This window comes from Pelophylax lessonae, assembly GCF_965119305.1.
Source record: "Pelophylax lessonae genome assembly, chromosome: 5".
In the NCBI taxonomy this organism is placed as follows: Eukaryota; Metazoa; Chordata; class Amphibia; order Anura; family Ranidae; genus Pelophylax; species Pelophylax lessonae.
Window position 1 is genome coordinate 276,303,411 of NC_138772.1, and position 16,726 is coordinate 276,320,136.

The window sequence follows — 16,726 nt, forward strand, 5'->3', positions numbered from 1 at the left end:
GGCAATTTCTATCAAGCTCTCAAAGTTTGGCCAATGGCTTTTTTTTCTGTTATCACCCACTGTTACTTTGTTTTGTTACCTGGTACAATGAAAGGGAATAATGTACGGTAGTTAACTGTAACGGAGAATTTCTCCTAAAACTTTTAACAGCAAACATTTCTTGGATATTATACTGGAGATGTCCCATTAGAAATAGAGGTTTTTCTATTTTTGTGTTAACAAGAAAAAGAACAAGCTTGCTGGTTGGGAAGCCTATTTACTGCAGAAGGTTACATTCACACGGATGTCTAATTTTCCGAATTAGGCTACATTTAAAAGACTTTTCTAAAAGCAGCTGGACTCACACAATGCAAAGTAATCATGTTATTCATGCATAACGCTTAGCAACGTGTAGTTGTAGACAGTTTATCTGCATTCAGAACCAACTATCTGCAACTAAATGCACATTGCACATTTAGCAGCAGAAAATAATGCCCTTCCCCTTTTTTTCCTGAAATGCTGGTATTCCTTCTCATGTTTGTTTTCATACATCCTCATGTTGATATTTATTCTTTTCAGATGTGGTCTAACAATAATTCATAAGCTGTCAAAGGTGGACACTGACAATCTACAAGAGTTGGTCAAGTGTCTGCACATTTTTAATATCTATTTTATGTATAAAAGTGCAGAAACTCATAGTAAAGTTGTAGAATTTATTGGGATAGGTTCTGATTTCCTTATAAATCAGGACAAATTATCCCCTGGTTAGATGCTGGGATGTTAGGGGATGTACCCATCTTTACATAATTTGCCTCTCCATCTGCCACAGGGACGGTTAACACCAGAACTCTTTGTGGGAAAGGTGGGTTCTGTGTGGTTTCCTGCACTGCAGGTTACTGCACTGCCCTTGCGATCTGCATGTGGGTGCCAATTAATTGTTAATGGCACCCTAAACTCAGATAACAATGCAGTGTGTTTGTGGGTACCAAATCGCATTGGAACTGCAGTACCATGCAAATTGGTGGTTTTTTTAAAGTAGTGCCATGCTGGTGAACCGGCCCTCAATCTTCTCCTCTCAAGCAGACACACAATGGTAAGCACCAGCTTTGCTCTGGACTCCACTTCAATTACACAGCTCTATCTCCTTGCTCAGAAAACTACCAACAAAGTGAAAGAGGAGGTGCCTGGGGTAAAACATCCCTTCAAGAATGGGGTATTGAGAAAAAAATGCCTGACAATGCTGATGCACATAAACGCAGCTAATCTCATTTACAAACCGCAACTATCTGCAGGAAATCTTTCAACTTTTTTTAAGTGCAGATTAATTTAGCTACCGTCTGATACAAAACATCTGTGTGAATGTAGCCTAACACAAGGATTAGGAGTGTAACTATCAAAGCCCTTTTCAGTGTCTCCCTCCCTTATTTGTTCAGTGAGAACAACTGGTCTGTTAAGGAAGGGAGGCTATTGGATAAGATGTAGTTAGTGAACATTTCAGACATTTTCCTAGGATCTTACACTATATAGTGTGGACTTTCCTTTTTTAACCACTTGCCGACCGCCAGCAGTACATATACTGCGGCAAGTCAGCTCTGTCCCGCTAAACGACGTAACTGTACGTCGCTTCGAGGAACTGCTCATGGGGGCGTGTGTGCCCATTCGCCACAGGGGAAGTTGATATGCAGGTCCGACAGCCGCGATTACCGCCGGGCACACACGATCACTCCCCATGGAGACAGCAATGGACACAGGGCTCCTGTGTTCCTCCTATTTAGGAACACAGGTCCTTATGTTCATTCCATAAGTACATCCCCCACCCCCTAGGGACACATTTAACCCTTTGATCGCCCCTGGTGTTACCCCTTTCTTGCCAGTGTCATTAGTACAGTAACAGTGCATATTTTTAGCACTGATTACTGTAGTAATGTCACTGGTCCCCCCAAAAGTGTCATAAATGTCAGTTAGGTGTCTGATCTGTCTGCCGCAATGTCGCAGTCCCGCTAAAAATCCATTAGTAAAATAATTAAATAAATAAAAATGACATAAATCTTTCCCCTAGTTTGTAGATGCAATAACTTTTGCGCAAACCAATCAAAATACGATTCTTCCAATTTTTTTTTTACCAAAAATATGTAGCAGAAAACAAATTGGCCTAAAAGGATGAAACATTTTGATATTTACATTTTTTTTTTGAGAATGTTATATAGCAGAATGTGAAAATATTGTTTTTTTTTTTAGAATTGTTGCTCTTTTTTTGTTTATAGAGCAAAAAATAAAAATCGCACAGGTGATCAAATACCACCAAAAGAAATCTCTATTTGACCAACTGGGTTTAATAAAGTTTGAGTTGCTAACTTGGAACATGCATGCATATCTGTGAAGTCAGAGTCAGACTTCCCTATTTGCATATTTGTTCCAAGTAAGGGGCACAAAGTATTGAAGCAAGAGGGTAAACCTGACAGCCAGGAAGCCAGTATTTGCAGAATGAGAAATGGACCTATCCAAGTGATTGTTTCTAAACCTGACTTCCTCAAAGGTAATGAAATAAAGGGTGAAACAAAAATATAGTCTAACTTAAAAAAAGTTTGAGGGATGTGAGTTTAAAAGGTTAAGTTTGTTTGTGGGAAAATCACCCTAGTGAAGTCACAGACAGCTATAAAAATCCAATAAACCTTTTATTTTTTTCTCCCTTTTATGCCCAAAGCTAACATATTTTTAAAGGAATTGAGTTTTTGGGTTATTCCTTACAGCACATAGACTGTGCCTGCATCCAACACTTTCTGAATTTATGTTGTGGTGTTTTCATCACTTTGCTTATACTACATTTAACACATGCTATATATGTAATCATCTATGTAAATAATGTTAGCACCACAATGCAGCTAAAAAAAATACATAATGTAATGCACTATTTATGCAATAGCTGCTAGACCTCAGGAGAATAAGCACAAATTAATATCATATGAATTTATTTGATATATTTGAATGTAGTCTGGTGGAATCTACAAAGTGGGCAAGCATAAACTGAATTAAAATATATCCACGAAAAAATTATTAGTTGACTACAATTGCTAATATAACCTTAAAATTGTTCTGCTGGAGTTGTTGATGGCAGAACACATATTAGAATGCAAGATTCAACGCATTTAATTAGGCTGTTTTAATTCAGTAGTTAGGCAATTTACATATTGATGGGAGGCTTTGGCTTTTTCTTTTTCCATTTTATAAAACTTTGCATGGCACATTAGCACACATAGGAGATGAAGTATGAAGTGAACAGAAATCACAATGTAATTGGTGTTTATATTTTTTCAGCAGAATCCATGGTATGTATGACCAGCTTTAGAACCCTACTAGGAGTTGACTGCATTCTACAGTTAGCATATTTGGGCAGCTCCAGAGTATTCATTTCTAAAAGATATTTTTAAAAAAGGCAGTATAAGCATGACGTGTTACTATTATTGTAGTTAAGACATGTGCAGCAGACCCTAATTGGCTCTAGTTATGACTCTTCTACTAGTCATGCTGTAAAGTAAATTTTAGGAATCTGGGGAAAAAAATAAAATTCAGTTACTTATACTAGCTGAATTTAAAAGCACACTTAATGTTTATTTAATACATAATTGCACTAACTGGTATTTTTCCCTTATTATTCCTGTAGCTCAGCTTTAACATGCTACTGTTCTTTAGTGGTTGCAGTATTCATAAACATCAGAAAAAAAGCTGCACTGGTTGGCTCTGAAGTCATTTGCTGTAGCCGCTGACCGAATGTTGGTTTTCCAGCCGGATCATTTGGTCTGATAACCAGTTCTGATGAACAGAAAAGGCTGCACATAGACTAAAATTTGGTTGGTTCCTGCTGAATCAGCTGAATTTCAATACCTGTGTACCTAGCTTTCCCTTTAGCATTTGCAAGAATACTTGTAATTACTAATTATAATAATTTGATGTACAGTAATGCTTTTTTTATCAGACTATATAACATAACCTTGTTCATAGAATGGCTTTTATAATCTGATAATGCAGAACTTGCTAGAGAAAATATGTATGTGCTAATATTTAAGAGGCCTGTTATATCTGCTCTTAGCAATTTCAACTAGCATAACAAATACTGCATGGGTCTAACTAACCTATGTTTTCCTGTTAATTCTCCTACATTGGTGGCCAGTGGCCACCCACAGGTTGGGATTTTGATTAAATATAATTGTTTATATTTTATTGTAAAATAAATGTTATTGTAATGGCCTAGAACTTTATACTTGATTGTTGTTCTAATATTTCATTACCAGATAACCAACGAAATTGTAAGGCAACTCATGGAGCAAAAGGGCTTCTACAACCTAGAAAAACCTGGTGAATTTACTAGTGTTGTTGACATTCAATTTGTCTCGGCCATGATTCACCCCGGTGGAGGTCGAAATGACATTCCCCAGCGATTAAAGCGCCAGTTTACAGTGTTTAATTGCACTCTACCATCAAACTCCTCTATTGACAAAATATTTAGGACAGTGGCTGAAGGCTATTTCTGTGAACAAAGGGGATTTCAACTTGAAGTGTGCAAGCTGGCGTCTGAATTGGTCCCTACTACACGCAAAGTGTGGCAGGCAACTAAAATTAAGGTGAGTCATTAAAGTCATCTTTGTACCAGATGCTGAAATTTCAGATAAAAGACTACAGTATTTTTCATAGCATGCATAATATGGACACTTGAAGTTTACTGTAAATTTCTCAAAAAACTTAACCAGATAATTTTGTCCAGGACAGTCATTAATGTGCTTACATTTTCTTTTCTTCCTCTTTGTTTTATTCTTTGAGATATTAAAATTATAATATCAGGAACCTGCTTGTGGTGGGTATGCTTGGCAGTCATCTGGAAGTTGCTCCTCTCTCTGTGGCACAATATGGTATCAGGACTTTGATTGGTATTAGACTTTCTTTACAGCATTGCTGTTTTATCTTCTGTCTTTCCTGGGTCCTACTGTCCACCTTTTCCTGTTACTACTCTTTCTTCTGTCCTTGTTGGGTCCTCCTGTCTGCCGATTGCTGCTCCTGTGACTGCTGTGTCTCCTGCACTCAGTTCCTGTGTTCCAGCATTAGCAAACCCGCCATGTTTATCCATTAACATGAGCTGTGCACATAGGGGGTGTGTATATCTTCTGATTGGTCCATATTTGTATTACTTCTTGCAATGAATGCTGTCTCCATGATGCTTTCATTTATACATGCTCCAGTCTTCCTACACCCTGCTACATTTCTGCTCCTGATTTCTTTGAACCTACTTTGTCATGACTTCTGATCTGCTGGACTCCTTGAATCTGAGTGCTTGAGTGCTTGATCATATGGTTTGTCTTGGCCAGTTTTCCACCTGCCCTGACATTACCGGTGTTCCTAACTACATTTCTGATTCATGCTCTTATTTATTATTTATTGCCAATCATTTAGTGACTTCCATACCAATCTTAGGTAACTCTTTTATCTACATATCTGTCTTATTTTTCCCACCAATTCTTTTCGGCTAGATAGATTCTCAGTTTTATGACTACTCGACATTTCCTAGCTCACTCATTTTGAGGAATGGTTACATTGTAAGGCCAGATAATCTGAAGTTTAAGTTCCTATAATGCAGCCAAGTGCCAGTACATAAATATAGAGTTGGAGGCTTCTTGGGCTACTATACACAAATTCTATTAATATTTACAACTGCAACACTGGATAATGGCATTACGTCAAACCTCCGATTTTTGTTTTTAGTTTTGAACAAAACCTAGACTAATTTATGTTCGATACAATATGTTGAATGGCTGTAGCTCTCTATCCACCATCTTACAGGTGGGGCATTGGGAATGAGATCATGCAACCCTTTTATACCTTGAGGACTGACGCAAAATCTGGTCTGATAAAGCAATGTTCCTTTAACAAGACAATTCTAGAATCAGCATACAAAGTTCTCTTCAGGTGCTACTGGGTCCCTGACCACATAGCTCATGCAAACCCAAATTATAGTGATAGATGCTTTAGGGGCCATAGACATTGTGGTGATGTCCCTCACATCTGGTGGTCTCAGTCTGAGTGGGACTGCTTTTTGGGCTAGAGTCTTTGGACTCTGTTTCACCTAATCACCTCCTAAGGATGCCAAATTCGTTTAACTACACTGCTCAATCCCAGGCCTCTTCAAGAATTCAAAGACTGTATGACCACACTGATGATAATTTAAAAAAATGTCTAGCTACCTTAACGACTCTAACTCCAAATTTCTCAAAATCTTGGAATTATAGCGTAACTATGCCTTTCCCCTTGAGGAACCTTCCAGTCTAAGCTATTAATAATTGGATGTCCTAAGCTTTACCCAAGTCTGTAGAGAATTTACCCCACATCCCCCCCTTCCCTACCTCTTTGCTCTCTTTCTCTCCCCTCTCTTCCTGTACCTTCTGCTCACTTACTTGTCCTTTCATGTCCTTTATCTTACTTTATAAAGTATACACTCCCCAAGACGACCTAACATCATTGGATCCTGGCTTTCTTCATGTTAGGTCCATGGTCAGCCTCTTAAGAGTGTTGACTTTAGTCATTCTGTTGGTATTTACTTTCCAAAACTTTCAATTATTCTATGTAACTATTTTCTCCCCTTGCATGGGTGTATTTGCTATTATTTATTTCTATGAAATGCAATAAAAATCATTGCACAGAATAGGTGTTGGCTAAAAATGAAGCATGCCACAACAGTTGTTGTCTGGTCTTAACAGCAGTCGACCCTTTAAGATAGTACAGCTATGCTGGGCTGCCTTTTGTATTGTTGTGAACCTGCTGCATGCATTCCTACTTATAGGTATACATACAGTATCTCACAAAAGTGAGTACACCCCTCACATTTTTGTAAATATTTTATTATATCTTTTCATGTGACAACACTGAAGAAATAACACTTTGCTACAATGCAAAGTAGTGAGTGTACAGCTTGTATAAAAGTGTAAATTTGCTGTCCCCTCAAAATAACTCAACACACAGTCACTAATGTCTAAATCACTGGCAACAAAATTGAGTACACCCCTAAGTAAAAATGACCAAATTGGGCCCAATTAGCCATTTCCCCTCCTTGGTGTTATAATAGGGAGCAGGTGTGTTCAATTTGGTGTTATCGCTCTCACTCACTCATACTGGTCACTGGAAGTTCAACATGGCACCTCATGCAAAGAACTCTCTCAGTATATGAAAAAAAAGAATTGTTGCTCTATAGGAAGATTGCCAAGACCCTGAGACTGAGCTGCAGCATGGTGGGCAAGACCATACAGTGGTTTAACAGGACAGGTTCCTCTCAGAACAGGCCTCACCATGGTCAACTAATGAAGTTAAGTGCACATGCTCAGCGTCATATCCAGAGGTTGCCTTTGGGAAATAGATGTATGAGTGCTGCCAGCATTGCTGCAAAGGTTGAAGGGGTGGGGGGTCAGCCTGTCAGTGCTCAGACCATACGCCGCACACTGCATCAAATTGGTCTGTAGTCCCAGAAGGAAGCCTCACCTAAGGATGATGTGCGAGAAAGCCTGCAAACAGTTTGCTGAAGACAAGCAGACTAAAAACATGGATTACTTTAACTGTGTCCTGTTGTCTCATGAAACCAAGATAAACTTATTTGGTTCAGTTCAGATGGTGTCAAGCGTGTGTGGGGGCAACCAGGTGAGGTTTTCAAAGACAAGTGTGTCTTGCCTACAGTCAAGCATGGTCATGGGAGTGTCATGGTCTGGGACTGCACGAGTGCTGTGGGCACTGTGGAGCTACAGTTCATTGAGGGAACCATGAATGCCAACATGTACTGTGACATACTAAAGCAGTGCATGAGCCCCTCCCTTTGGAGACTGGGTGGCAGTGCAGTATTCCAACATAACGACCCCAAACACACCTCCAAGAAGATCTCTGCCTTGCTTAAGAAGCTGAGGGTAAAGGTGATGGACTGACCAAACATGTCTCCAGACCTAAAGCCTATTGAGCATATGTAGGGCATCCTCAATCGGAAGGTGGAGGAGCGCACGGTCTCTAACATCCAGCAGCTCCATGATGTCATCATGGAGGAGTGAAAGAGGTTTCCAGTGGCAACCTGTGAAGCTTTGGTGAACTCCATGCCCAAGAGGGTTAAGGCAATGCTGGAAAATAATTATGGCCACACAAAATATTTACACTTTGGGTCCAAATTGGACATTTTCACTTAGGGGTGTACTCACTTTTGTTGCCAGAGGTTTAGACATTAATGGCTGTGTGTTGAGTTATTTTGAGGGGACAGCAAATTTACTCTGTTATATAAGCTGTACACTCACTACTTTACATTTTAGCAAAGTGTCATTTCTTCAGTGCTGTCACATGAAAAGATATAATAAAATATTTACAAAAATGTGAGGGGTGTACTCACTTTTGTGAGATACTGTACATGCTTAAGACATGAGTAGCCATTTAAAATGTATTAAATGTATGTATTTACTTGTTTTAGTTGCCATTGCTATGGAACAGTTTGCTGTCAGCAGCATTCTAAAAAGCTGTAAAAAAACATTTCACACTCTTTTACAATTAATCCTTGCTCTTTTCTCATTATTAGAATCAAGCAGAACTACACACAAATACTGTAATACTCGTAATATTGCTCCTAAATAAACCAACATTTTTATCACTGGAAGAATCTGTTACCTTCTCTAACTTTTCCTTTCACAGCATTATGTTTACTACCACATTGCCACCCACATGTACAGTCAGCTTACACACAAGGCAAAATATAAAATACGATAAACTAATGTACATATGCAGTCTTTGGAAGAAGATCCCAACATACTCTTGTCTTGGTAGAATGATGTCTTATTGCCATATTTTTACTATGTATGGAGAATATGGTTTTTAGAAATGTATTTAATTCCATTCTGCAGATGTTACCGACCCCAGCGAAATTTCATTACATCTTTAACTTGCGGGACTTGAGCCGCATTTGGCAGGGGATCTTGACAGTTACATCAGAGGTCTGTCGCAGCAATGACATCCTTGTGGCACTTTTCCAAAATGAATGCACACGTGTGATTGCAGATAGGTTTGTTGACCAGAAAGATAAGGACTGGTTCGAGAATACTTTGCATAAGGTAATGATGTGTAAATTTATACTATTTATATATATAATATTCGCATAAGCATCATGTGGTAGTACTTGCGCTGAGGAATAGATTTTATAACATTCAGAGCAGTATTTATGATTTTATATATAAAATGTGTCAAGTTCCTTTAAAAAAAAAAGGTAAAGTTCATAATTATGTGGAATTTAACAAAAAAAGCATGCTTGTATCATTTTTTATTCATCTTAATTTGCATATTCTATGAAAATGATTGCCCGCTACCTCCCAAATATAAATAGCTTTAATAAAAAGTCAGAAAAAACTTGGTGACAGATGGCATTTGCAGTGGGCAGGGATACACTTTTTGCTAGATTTTGAGAGCCCAGCCTTCCCATGTGACAGCAGTGAGGCATGGTAACTCCACCTGCCCCTTCCTGGAGTGTTAAAAGCTGGAGCTGAGTTTTTAAAAATGTTTTAATTTTATTTTTGACACATTTAAAAGCTATTTATATTTAAGAGAGAGGGAACCAGACCTTCCATTTTCATGGAAGGTCCACTATAAATAGAACTTTACATACTGTAGTATTTTACATATAGTAAACGTGCTTTTACTTCTTTGTTCTTTGTATGTATAAAGATTATATTTTTTCTCTAAACCTTTTTCAACTTTTAGATTGCTTCAGAAGATCATGGACAAGAGCTGTTGCAAAGTGTACCAAAAGAGTCCTACTTTGTAGACTTCTTACGAGATGCACCAGAAGCTACTGGTGACGAACCAGATGATGCAGATTTGGAAGCACCTAAAATCTATGAGTCTGTCCCTTCATTTGAACAACTATCAGACAGGCTAGACATGTTCATGCAACAATACAATGAAGCAGTTAGGGGAGCAAGAATGGATCTGGTGTTTTTTAAGGTAAATAATTTATCTTGTGCAATATGACATATCGAATATGACTCACAAATATTTTTAACCCCTTACTGCTGGCTTCTGCCAACCCTCTAGGGTTTGGAATTTGGGAGGTGTAACATGAGCATGGCTGCCACAGTGATAACACGATGAGCCACCCATATTACCAATTTCCATTAACCACCGAGTGACAAAGGAGCTGTCAGTGACAGTACGGTTACAGTACTGGGGACAGGAGATTGTGGCTCATGTCTTTACCGGAGATTGATGGGAGGCATATATATATATATATATATATATAATTATAAAACCTATTTATATAGCGCCGACAGTTTACGCAGCACTTTACAACTTGAGGGTAGACAGTACAAATACAATACACTTTAATACAGTAGGAATTAGAGGGCCCTGCTCGTTAGAGCTTACAATCTAAGAGGGACGGTCAAGAGATACAAGAGGTAATAACTGTGGGGGATGGGCTGATGGAGAAAATAAAAGTACAGTTGTTAGGTTGTTGTCAGATAGGTTTCTCTGAAGAGATATGTTTTCAGGGATCGTCTGAAAGTAGAAAAAGTAGGAGATAGTCGGACAGATGGGGGTAGAGCATTCCAGAGGATGGGAGAAGCTCGGGAGAAGTCCTGGAGGCGAGCATGGGAAGTCGTTGAGCTAGAGAGCAGGAGGTCCTGGGAGGAATGAAGAGAACGAGTTGGTTGGTATTTTGAGACCAGATTAGTGATGTAGCTGGGCGCCAGGTTATGGATGGCTTTGTAAGTTATGGTTAGTAACTTGAATTTAATTTGTTGGTTGAGTGGCAGCCAATGGAGGGATTGGCAAAGAGGGGTAGCAGACACATATATATATATATACACATATACATACAGGTGCATCTCATAACATTAGAATATCATCAAAAAGTTATTTTATTTCAGTAATTCAATTCAAAAAGTGAAACTCATATTTTATATAGATTGATTATACTCAGAGAGATATACTTCAAGCATTTCTTTCTTTTAATTTTGATGAATATGGCTTACAGTTAGTGACAACCCAAAAATTCAGTATCTCAGAAAATAAGAATATTACATAAGACAAATAAAAAAAAAAAAGGATTTTTAATACAGAAATGTTGGCTAGCTGAAAAGTATGTCCATGTACAGTATAGTATGCACTCCATACTTGGTCAGGGCTCCTTTTGCATGAATTGCTGCATGAATGCGCTGTGGCATGGAGGCGATCAGCCTGTGGCACTGCTTAGGTGTGTTTTGGAAGCCCAGGTTTCTTTGATAGTGGCCTTTAGCTCATCTGCATTGTTGGATCTTGTGTCTCTCATTTTACTCTTGACAATACCCTTCTGATTCTCTATGGAGTTTAGGTCAGGTGAGTTTTCTGGCCAATCAAACACAGTGATACCATGATCAATAAACCAGGTATTGATACTTTTGGCAGTGTGGGCAGGTGCCAAGTCCTGCTGGAAAAATAAAATCAGCATCTCCATAAAACTGATCAGCAGTGGGAAACATGAAGTGTTCTAGAATTTTCTGGTAGAGGACCAACACCAGATGACATGGCTCCCCAAATCATCATGGACTGTGGAAAATTTTGCATTTAATTTTGGAAATCAAATTCCCAGAGTCGGGAGGATGAGTAGAGAGGCACAGAATCCAAGTTGCATGAGGTCTGGTGTGAATTTTCCACAGTCAGTGATTTACCTTCAATTATGTAGTTTAAGGTCCTGCCTAATTGCATACAATTTGAAAGTGTTTAGGTTTGACCTCCTATTATATGGTTTCAGTAAATCTAAACTGTACAAGAAAATTGTATAATGTATGGGCAGCCTAAGCCATAGTTATATCAAATACAGAAAAGGAGGAAGCCACAGAGCAGCTCTCATAGCGTAAAGCGGTTTATCAAAATCATCATCAGTGCTTTGTGCACTGGACCAAATCATTTGGTGATGGGGGGATTATGGTGTGGGGTTATTTTTCAGGGGTTGGACTTGGCCCTTAAGTTCCAGTGAAGGGAACTCTTAAGTTGTCAGCATACCAAGAAAGTTTGCACAATTTCATGCTCCCAACTTTGTGGGAACAGTTTGGGAATGGCACCTTCCTGTTGCAACATGACTGCGCACCAGTGCACAAAGCAAGGCTTATAAAGATATGGATGAGTGAGTTTGGGGGTGGAGGAAATTGACTGGCCTGCACAGAGTCCAGACCTCAACTCGATAGAACACCTTTGGGATGAATTCGAGCGCAGAGTGCAAGCCAGGCCTTCTTGTCCAATATCAGTGCTTGACCTCACAAATGCGCTTCTAGAAGAACAGTCAAACATTCCTATAGACACGCTCCTAAACCTTGTCGACAGCCTTCCCAGAAGAGTTGAAGCTGTTATAGCTGCAAAGGGTGGGCCAACTCAATATTGAACCCTACAGACTAAGACTCGGATGCCATTAAAGTGCATGTGCAGGCAGGCAGGCAGGCATTCCAAATACTTTTGACAATATAGTGTATATATGTTTGTGTGTAATATATATATATATATATATATATATATATATATATATATATATATATATATATATATATATTTATATATCTATATCTATCTATCTATATCTATTATAAAATATATATATATATATATTATATAATATTTCAAAGGCCAATATTCTCTTTTGTATGTATCTCTTTAATAGTTTTGGCTGAAACATCAGTCCCTCCTATGGGATGTAAACTTTTTTACTTGCTAGTACTACTGGGCTACATTTCTTTTTTGTGGAAGTCCTTTTTCATATTTATGATCTGAGAAGGAAGGATAAACTAACCTACAATAAAAATATGTACTACTGCAGTTTCGTTCTTTCAATTGTTGGCCGAAAAGTCACATAATTCTCCCTTCTGCTGCTTCAGTGCTTTGTTTCTCCACTTGAGCTCTTTGGTAGTCCCACAGATTTCTATTCTTTGTTTGAGAGAATACTTTAGTTCTCCGCATAAATATCAGCAAAAAGTTGCAAAACCTTAAAGAGCTGAAATTATAGAATGTAGCCACAAAAATCAATATTAGGGGTCATTTATTTCTGCTTGTTTTATTCACAGATCACTGCACTAACTTTGCTTCTTTCCAAACTCAACATCAAAACAAATTATTTCCTATTTTGCTATATAACATTAGGGCGTACATCTGCAATAGGTCGCGACTTATATTTAGAGTTCAGTTAAAAGGCAGAAGAATAAATATTACATTAAGATAATTATATGCATGTAAGGAAACTGTATTTTGGATCCAAAGTATTCCAATAAATACCCATTGCCTACATTTAAAGAGTAGTCACCACCTTGTTAACAAAGAGCCCCCACCGTACTTGACTTTTAAACGGTAGAATTTCTCTGCTTTTCTTGTGTATTTAGAGCTGCTATATTGGGCTGATTGTTGGGAACTTTAGTATCTCATAATCAGCTTTCAGATATCACTCTTCCATGTGTGAAATCTTAGGATAATGACCACTCTAATCACACATGCATCTACTGCTCATTTTTATTTTTTTGTTTGCACCATTACGGTGTAAATTAACATATATTCATATTTATTGTTATAAATGCCACTATTTATTTAATACATATCGGTATAGAACAGTATAAAATAAACATTCTGATAAAGTAGCATACGTTCTCAAAATTTCCTTTCCTGGCTTAGAGGCAGCCAAATCTGAGTAAATCTCTATCCTTTAAATAGCTGAGATTGACTTTCTTATGCTTTACAAAAACACTGCTTGCAGCGGCTTTTAAATAATGCATGACACTGAGCATAGCAGACACAGGGAAGTCAGATGTATGTAACCAGTTCCTTAAAACTGCATTGCTTTCTTTTGTTCTGGTAACACAGACAGAAAATGGTGTGTAAATCAGAATGCTATTTTATCTTGTGTGCAGCAGCTGTCATGCCGTATTTGAAGGTTAAGCACACTCTAAATTTTTTTTTTAAAACAGTCTGCTGAATATTGATCCAGGAAACCATAATTCGACAATTTTTCAGGGTATTCACAGCTTGCCATCGCTGTCTGATAAAGTAATCAACTGGGAGACCATAAGGGTCACAATTCAAAAAGCAGTTTATTCTTTTATTTCTCTTATATTTTCATTGCTGTCTGGAGTGTGAATTTTAAAAAATGCTTAGGATATAGTGTGGAAAGCATAGATGTTCTGTTTAGTCTACTGCCCTCTGTGTCCCCATTAAGGATATTTTCTTCTCATTCTGTTCCAGATATATGACAGGAAGTAAACAGAAATCTTAGACAAATGAGAATAATCATTTTTGACAGTTGTAACTGGAGCAGGTGTCCCCATTGGTAGATATCCCCTCTACTCCTCCTGTTCTTGGATTACCTCTACTTTTTGCTCCAGTAACAATAGTGACCATGACTGTGAGGGGGATCTGCCCACTAGTGACAAAAAACATGAAGATGCCTATTAGCTATTTGTACACACATTTCCCACACTGTACAGCTAGACAGATGCATATACACTATATTACCAAAGGTAATGGGACGCCTGCCTTTACACGCACATTAACTTTAATGGCACCTCAGTCTTAGTCTGAAGAGTTCAATATTGAGTTGTGCCACTCTTTGCAGCTAAAACAGCTTCAACTCTTCTGGGAAGGCTGTCCACAAGGTTTAGGAGTGTGTCTATTGGTATGTTTGACCATTCTTTCAGAAGCGCATTTGTGAGGTTAGGCACTCTTGGGGATGAGAAGGCCTGGATCGTAGTCTCCGCTTTATTCATCCCAAAGGTGTATTGTCGGGTTGAGGTCAGGACTCTGTGCAGGCCAGTCAAGTTCCTCCACCCCAAACTCACTCATATGGACCTTGCTTTGTGCACTGGTGCGCAGTCATGTTGGAACAGGGAGGGGCCATCCCCAAACTGTTCCCACAAAGTTGGGAAAATGAAATTGTCCAAAATGTCCTGGTATGCTGACGATTTATAAGTTCTCTTCACTGGAGCTAAGGGGCCAAGCCTAATCCTTAAAGAAAAACCTCACGCCATAATCCCCCTCCACCAAATGATTTGGACCTGTGCACAAAGCAAAGTCCATAAAGACATGGATGAACGAATTTGGGGTAGATGAACTTGACTGGCCTGCACAGAGCCCTGACCTCAACCTGATAGAACACCTTTGGGATGAATTAGAGAGCAGACGGTGAGCCAGGCCTTCTCGACAAGTGCCTGACCTCACAAATATGCTTTTGGAAGAACATACTTCTAAACCTTGTGGACAGCCTTCCCAGAAGAGTTGAACTTGTTATAGAGTGGGCCTAATCAATATTGAACCCTACGGACTAACACTGGGATCCTAATAAAGTTCATGTGCATGTAAAGGTATGCATCCCAATACTTTTGGTAATATAGTGTAGTTCCCAAATACGCAATTTATTTTCCTGGTTGATGAAAGCGGATTTAAGAACAAATCATGCTAGATCACAATGTTTCAAGGTGATTTTAATGACTAGCAGAGGTGTGTTTATCATAAGATTGGTTGGTCAAAAATATAAACCATTTAGCAACTAGGATTCAGGTGTTTACTTGGAGATCCACTTTAGGTTTCCTTTACATCATCTTTGCTTACCTGTAGTTATTATTAAAATCTGGGGGAGACCAGAGTTTTGAAATGCCTGTTTTTCAATAATTTCAAAAAATAATATAACACCATCCCAGTGTTATACTTTCCACAGCACACTCATAAATTCCAGTTATACCATATGTTTAATTAATTTTTGTTCCACTGTTTAGGATGCAATGATCCACTTGGTAAAAATCTCCCGCATTATCCGGACTCCACAAGGAAATGCTTTGCTGGTTGGTGTTGGAGGCTCAGGGAAACAGAGCTTGACTAGGCTGGCTTCCTACATAGCTGGATATCAGAGCTTTCAGATTACTCTGTCAAGGTAAATATTTGCTATCATGAATTTTAAAACTTGGGAGCTGATTCCAAGTTCTCTGGAGCATGCAACTTATCCTTTGTTAGCACGCTTCATATTATCAAAAACATAATTCTTTATATACAAATATTTCAGTTTTTTACCATAGTTCACTGTGGCCACACCGTTCTATATTATAATTGTACTTTGCTTGTGTTGAAAACGTTGATTTCTATTTTCTCTGTGAATTTTATAAAGTGTATTATGGAACTTAAACAATGCTTCTACCCCCTTAGATTTTGTAAAACTTTATTCTGGTGACCTGTACAGACAGTAGGTTCTGAGTGCTACATAGTTTACAAAATAAGCTCAGTTGGAATAGGAAAATGTTTTTTAAGTCTTTAGTGACCTCATAATAAAAATATGTTTTATATAAAGGCAAGAAACTCAAAATGAATTGCATTAGTATCTTAGGTGTGCGCAGCCTATTGCATTAGGGTGTGCACCCCAGAGCATAAACACACATGTGTGTATATCGGCAGAGCAGTGGACAGTGTCAGTAGGGCAGTGGACGGTGTCAGGAACTTTTATTTATTTTTTTAAATGTGATTTATTTTATAAATTTTTTTACAATATTATTTTTTATTTTTTTACAGTTTTTTCAGGATCCCTGTTGGGTGAAATATTAAGGCTCTTAAACCGAGAGAAAGGGACTGAGGACAAAGCTTCCCCAGTCCCTTTCTCTGCAGCTGCAATGGACTGTAAACAAATGGGAAGTGATCAGCTTTCTGCTTATTCCCAAACATAGTTTACTAGGCTTCAGTTAAGAATGAACACAGGAGC

The 16,726-nt window shown here is 38.3% G+C and overlaps 1 protein-coding gene across 1 annotated transcript in view; it reads left to right on the forward strand.

Annotated features, from left to right (window-relative positions):
• Positions 1 to 16,726, forward strand: part of LOC309556020 (dynein axonemal heavy chain 5-like) — a 468,481-nt gene that overhangs the window by 244,304 nt on the left and 207,451 nt on the right. The window contains exons 53-56 of the mRNA XM_082258288.1: positions 4,269 to 4,598; positions 8,886 to 9,092; positions 9,736 to 9,978; positions 15,756 to 15,910. Of these exons, the coding sequence (XP_082114414.1) occupies positions 4,269 to 4,598; positions 8,886 to 9,092; positions 9,736 to 9,978; positions 15,756 to 15,910 (935 nt within the window). The remainder of the gene's footprint in view (positions 1 to 4,268; positions 4,599 to 8,885; positions 9,093 to 9,735; positions 9,979 to 15,755; positions 15,911 to 16,726) is intronic.